This window comes from Zingiber officinale, chromosome 2A (assembly GCF_018446385.1).
Source record: "Zingiber officinale cultivar Zhangliang chromosome 2A, Zo_v1.1, whole genome shotgun sequence".
NCBI classification, from domain to species: domain Eukaryota; kingdom Viridiplantae; phylum Streptophyta; class Magnoliopsida; order Zingiberales; family Zingiberaceae; genus Zingiber; species Zingiber officinale.
In genome coordinates this window covers 27174053-27180932 of record NC_055988.1, presented here as the reverse complement: position 1 = coordinate 27180932, position 6880 = coordinate 27174053, and the positions used below count along the sequence as shown (strand labels likewise).

The following is a 6880-nucleotide window of genomic DNA, read 5'->3' as shown; positions in this document are numbered from 1 at the left end:
TTTCCGCTCCTACTTAGACAAAACAATAAATAACTACAGAAATATAATAAAGATATATGTAACACTAAACCAACAAAAACTATGGGGAAAAAGAAGCGAGAAAGGGCAATTGCTCTAAAAAATCCCTTAATGTTAGTTTGCTGAACCAAGCAACTGAGGTTATAAAAACTTAACATCCAGGAATACTGGAAAAAGCTACAAGAAATTTATGTCAATTCCACTTCATCATACTGTTAAGAGTTCGATAACCTTTGGCATAGCTTGTGCTAGAGTTAATTTTCTAATGGTAAATGGCCAGTGAGAACAACTGCAACAAGCAAAGGGAAAGCAAATCAAGCTACAAAGGAATCAAATGAGAAAGACATACTATACTGTATTTGCCCCCACAGCCTTCCAGAGCTTGATCCAGGATTCCATAGCGTTTGCGGCTTGCAGATATATGGGACTAAGCATCCCCAACTTCTCCCTCACCATCCCTGCGATTTCTAGCACACAATCGTCTGCTGTTACGGCAGTCGTCGGAAGTCTCACAGACTGGAAAAAGGGCACAATGCTCTCCATCAGTTTCACTCCTCCGCATTCCTTCTTCAGGCTCTCCATGTCATTGCCCACTTCTGCATCATCTCTATGCACATAAGGCAGTCCAGTCTTCACGCCGAATCCCAAGTGGTCACAGATCGCTTTTGCGCAAAAGCCTGACCATATATCCTCCAATGTTTCCCACCTTCGCTTTCCTTCCCCTACTAACTGCAGCCCTGGGACGAATGCAGGTCCTATAACATCCCTGTTGAACCCAACATTTATTCCACTCAAGGTTGTCATTGCCCCGAGTGGGACAGTCAAAACAGCATCAACATATCGAGCATTTCTTTCATGTGGCTTCACAATCTGAGTTGGAGCATCATAGTCAGCTAAATTGAGCCACAAACCACTTGATATTACACATTGGACACCATGGCGCAAACTAAAAGGGTAGCCACGGACAAAATCTGCACCTTCACGGAACGGGTCATACAGTGTGTTGAAGAAGAATGGTGTGGATGGCGTTTGGAGGTTGGTTATGTGTTGGTCCACAGCATCAACTAGAACACCATAGTTGTTCCTCGCTGGATGGCAGTTATCGTCAATTGAAATAATGTATTTCTTTCGGGACATGAGATACCCAAAATAACGGCAAGAATAACCTGAGAAGTTAATAGAGGAACCACTTGCAACTCTTTCCATGTCAGATTTAGAGTAAACCTGGAGGTCAAACCCCAAGGGAATCTGAAGTTCCTCCTTCAAGGCAGGATCTTGTACAATTATAAGATGGAAAGGCGCCAAAAATGGCCGCCATTCCTCTAGGAAAGAATTAACGTTAGGATGGAGAGCAGCAATCACAATGTCCACTTCATTGTTCTCTATTGCTAGAGACATTTTAAAAGAGGCAAAAGTTTCTCAGTGGCAGTGATTTGTGTTGAGAGGGAGGAAACAAGATGGAGCTTAGCTTGTTATGATTTCCTGTACAAATTAAACTTTGGTAAGTGTTCACTCCAATGCAGTAAGGAAGCCTAACCTACCAACATCTATAAACTATAGTATAAAAAAATTTAAGAGACCATAGAAATATCAATCAGCATTCATCACATTTGAGACATGATTGGTGAAAAATTCATGATAAGTACTTCTAGAATCAATGCAGATGCGAGTGAATTAGTTGATAGATATGAGTTACATGTGTGGTCCTAATATGATATTTGATCTCTTTTTCGCCATAGAAAATTCTACATTCAAAATCACATCCCTTCTATTTTACAATCTTTTGACACTGCTTATAGTCAAAATCCCACACCTCAAACTCAAACATGAATCTGAGTGATGTGGCGGAGACGATAGGGGCGACGTGGTAGGCGCAAGACTCAGTCAACGTAGAGCCATGTAGGTTTGATCCGATATCAAGTTCAGGATTAGACCAGCAGGCCTATAGTTGGAGTAACCCAACTACAGGAATAGTCTTTAGTACATTCAAAAACGCATTCCTTTTATTTTACAATGTTCTGACTTTGTTTATAGTCAATCCCACACCTCAAACTCAAACATGAATCTTCGAATCAGTAATCTCAATCACAACCTCAATCTTCAAGTTGCCTGAAAACCATTCTATATGCAACTCATTACCGAGTTGACTCTCCCACTAAAACCCTGCTTCACCCTCAAAGTCATCAAGCTTAGACTCAACTGCAGCTACTGAATAACTAACACAAGTTCTGCTGATTCTTAGGCGGATCACCTCCAAGCTCTTGGCTGATAGCGGAACACAAACAGTGATTGAAATTTTCTTCATCTCGATATCAAATCATTGCATTTGGCAGTTCATCATGGCAACTTTATGTCGATGGCTCCAACAACGCTTCTCTTTGTTCAGAGCTAAAGCAATTTGATGCAGGTTGATACCTCCTTCCCACTCTTGACTCAACTGCACCTCTTCCTTCGGGTTCCAATCCGGTAGAGCTCCCGTCTGCTCCGGCGATCTGCTTTGAAACACGCAAGCCAAGAACTCCCATCTTCTTGTAGTGGGTGCTTCACTCGAACAGTTCCTTCACCCGAGCAGGTGGCGCCAAAAGTGATGTGGGTCACCACCGCTCTCCTTGGCTGCACGACCACAACTCCCCTTCAAGTCCGAATTGGTAGAGTGTCTGATCCCACACACCCAAGCGGGCCTCCTGTCTGCAGGTCAACATAGGTCAATAGGAGACGGTGTGGCAACTCCCCCCTCCAAGTCAGAGCATCAGATTCTGTGCACCCGAGAGGGTCTCCTACCTGCAAGTCAACACTGGTTAGTGGGGGCCGGCGTGCACGATCGCAACTGTCCCTTTCGTTCTGAATTTGGTAGAGCATCTGATCCCTCACACCCAAGCAGCTCTCTTGCCGACATGTCAACACTAGTCCGTGGTGGTCGGCATGCACTACTGCAACTCTCCCTTTCAGTCTGAATCCGATAGAGCATATTAACTGTTTTGACTTAAGGCCACTTACAGTCAGTTGCAGTTGCCTCCTCTTGATGCACACAATGACCTTTATATACCAGCGAGATAAGCTTCCACACAAGCTGCCACGTATGTTGGCTAATAGTCAAAGGCATGGGTTGGTATAAGGATGCCCCTGTCTATCCGTCATTGTCTCCTCTCAGAGCATCCACAATGGTTGAATATTTCTTCCAAATATTTGTGGCCCCCACTTCCACATCATTTTTCAAATATCCCAAATCTCACACTGAAATATCCCACCAATCAAATATTTATGGGCCTCATCCATCAAATATTTATGGGTCTCATCCATCAAATATTCACTCTCAAATATCCCCAATTCCACAATCAAATATCTCACCAACCAAATATTTATGGAGTTCATGCTCATTTGATTAACTTACATTTAATTTTAAGAAAATACAATAAAAGATATATAAATTTAAGAAAAATACTACTTTGTACGAATATAAATATTTTATAAATTTGATATTGAAATAGAGAGAAATAAACCATATTAAATTAATAAAACACATAACGATAAACTACAATTAATAAAATAAACATGGAGCAGATAAAATAAACCATAGAAATTAATTACATGTTCAATTTTTTCTTCAGTTGTTCACATATCGCTAGATGATTTTGAAGTTGTTCATCTGTTATATCTCATGTGTCCATTATGAGGAGTTGATGTGCTTGAATGAGTTGACCCACTTTCTTATTGTTATTATACTCTTCCAAATGTGTCATTGATTGTTGCATAGCCTGATTCAATTCATCAATTAGGCCTACTCTTTCTTTGCCTTTCCTCTTTGCTACCTTCTGTCCCATTGGATGAGATCGGATTTCTCTATCATCTATATCAACAGTTGTGTTAGGATTAGAAGAGTCAGTATATGCACCTGATGATTCTGATGTTCTTGCTTTCTTTGTAGTCCGTCGCTCTGAGGATTGAGGAGCATACATTGGACTATCTTTCACGATTCTTCACACGTGCTCATATTGGAAAGTAGTTTTAAAAGTACTCTTGTATTCTTCATGAGCTCGCACCATCAAATCCTCGTCACTCCATCCGCTTGGTCTATCATTATACCATTTATTGTAGATTCCATTGTATCTATTTACGATCTTTTTCAGCGAAGCCCAATGTGATTTTGCTTTTTCCGTAGTTCTCTTTTTAGCTCCCTTATCTCGATTGGTATTATAGTATGTCACAACTCGTTTCCAAAATGACTCACTCTTCTGGGCATTACCAACTACTGAATTTTCATTGATAATTGTGTAGGCCGCTGTAAGGAGCTTATCATCTGCTATTGTCCATACTGTTTGCTTGCTATGGTCTTCATCTGATTCATTGCCCATCTTTAGTGCTTGATTGAGAATCATATCGTCATTTGCAGTTTCATATGAGAATGGAGGAAATTGTGAATCGGGGGCTGCATAAGGTGTATCTTTGTCACTGTCAATTGCATCAACACTAGCTCTTCTCAATTCATTTGATTGAATCTCTGGTGATTGAAGCGGATTAATTCCATGAGATGGGGCTTGCATGAAATACTGACTACTCTACCAATATTCTGGAGGATATGTATAAAACGGAGTTCGAGGGTCGCCACTCAAAGAATTTGGATAACTTTATAAATTATGGTAATATGGTGGTGGGTATGGAAAAGGTTGGAAATTTGGTGGATGTTGAGTGGGAAATGGAAATTGAGGATTGAAGAAATTAGGACGAACTCGAGAACTTTCTTCACTAGAATTTTCGTCGATATTCGGAGAGTTGAACAAATCCCTAAAATAATGATCAAAATTTTTATCCATTTCTCTCTAAATTTTTGGTAGACAATGAGTATGAAAGTGATGAAAATAGATGAAAGAAACGATGTATATATAGAGGGAAAATAAACGTTACCCAACGTTCGAAAAAATGAATGTTGAGATTAACGTTTGCTTTTTTCCTGTTTGATTTTTGATTCCAATGTTACTGTTTTTTATGTTTTTTTACAATGTTTATTTGTTCGAATGTTTGATTTTGTTTCTTTTAACGTTCATTTTTTGTTTTTTTTTTTCAATTTAATTGAATTAAAAAATAATTTAAAAAATAACAAATAATGGTAGCTCACCATTTTGGTGGGCCCCACAAGAGGGAGTGCCTGGTGATTTCCAATCACCCCTCAAATATCCTCCACAAGGGGAGATATTTGGAGAAATATTCCCCATTGGAGATGCTCTCAGGGATATGACCCTGCATAGAGGACATGTTCAGTTATGGATCCCAGGTTGACCTCTCCTCTTCGTACATGAGGCCCAACAAAAATGATTAGATATAAGAGGCAGAGGGGTCAAGTATGAGAGAGATATTCCCGAGCGGAGATGTTCTCATGGCCCAGACTGGTACGTAGAGGACGCTCCTAAATGGGGATACTCCTAAGTGATTAACTTATAGCAGAACATCAAGGTAACAGACCGGTGGGGATTCCCGGTCGGGTAAACTACAACATCTTGTCCGAGCGAGGAGTCTTTCCAGGGATCTCCCCTCATAGAGATGTTCCCAAGATGCAGCGTTTCTTTCCATGGATTCTGCAGTTCATCCTCTTGCTTGCTTAGGCACGTCTTTGGTTGGCACGCGTAGACACATCTTACACATAGTGCTCTATTTCTGTTTGATTTCTAGCTTAACAACCTGTTTTAAAAGTTGGAAATGGTAAAAACAGATTTAACTATAGTAGCCGGAGAACTCTCAAAATTCCAATGCCAATCCTAATCCCAAATCAGAAAGGCCAGTCATTGCATTATGCCCAGATATCAAGCTTAAAATAATGCCAAAATCTTATGAACATAAATTCTAACCAAATTTGATGTAAGGTTAAATCAACAGCCTTGAGTGAACCAAGGCGTTTTGACAGCTCGAGTACCTCAATACCTCCATCCAGTTTTTCTCTACCCTTCCTTTGGTACAGATGACTACAACAAAGTGTGTGATCTAAAATCCACATAATATCGCATAGGAAGTTTCTCCGTCGATAAAAACGTGTAAAATAAAAATCTCGAATTCCACAAAAAAAAAAAACAGAAACAAAGAAAACTCCAATTAAAATCCGAGAAATCGACTTGAAGAGATGCTAGATCAAAAATCACAGCAGCTGAGCCGAAAGAGCGGACGATTACCTCAAGCAGCAAGGCGATGAGTTGGACGAGGAGGAGCCACGAGACGAGACGAGCCGACTAAGCGAAGGATAGGGAGGCATGGGAGTGCGGAGTAGCTGTCTGAAATATCAAAAATATATAATAATTGGAAATATCGATTACAATTGCATAGATGCCCTGAAAATTACCGGATCTTACATTTCTATTGACATTGTCAATTCAAAATCGATCCAAAAGGTAGGGTTACCTTTTCATTATCCAAGTTATATAATTTCTATTAAACGCGAGTGGATGGAAATTGATCATGGCCACTCTTACGATGTCAATTTTTTAAATTAGAACTTTGCACTGCAAGTATAGCATCCACTCGTACGATGTAATTTTTGTTTTTTACTATGGTTTGGTTGACTAGGTAAATGTTTGGCCGTGAATCCATGAAGCGTGGGTTTATTCCCATTGTGCATGCGCCTACGATCGAACTTCCCCTGCCAGTGGCCGTCAACTCCGAAACTATCCGTGCTTCTGGGCTGGATCCTCTGATGTAGGATTCCTAAATCAGTTCTGATCCCTTATTCATTTATTGATTAGATGGACTGGATCCCATCTATTTAATAGGTGAGATCCAATCCACCCATCCAATGAATGAATAGAGCTTCTTCTGGTCCAGAAAATTCTGGACCAGAGGATTTGACCTCCGTGCTTCCCTAGTTTATCAAGAGTACGGG

The 6880-nt window shown here is 40.3% G+C and overlaps 1 protein-coding gene across 1 annotated transcript; it reads right to left on the bottom strand.

The window, feature by feature from the left end:
* Nucleotides 1-364: 364 nt before the first annotated feature.
* LOC122040977 (probable inactive UDP-arabinopyranose mutase 2) lies at nt 365-6309 on the bottom strand. The gene is made up of 2 exons (XM_042600474.1): nt 6177-6309; nt 365-1500 (listed from the first exon to the last, which is right to left on the bottom strand). The coding sequence occupies exon 2, from the start codon at nt 1414-1416 to the stop codon at nt 367-369; it is 1050 nt and encodes a 349-aa protein (XP_042456408.1). The 5' UTR covers nt 1417-1500; nt 6177-6309; the 3' UTR covers nt 365-366.
* Nucleotides 6310-6880: the final 571 nt, after the last annotated feature.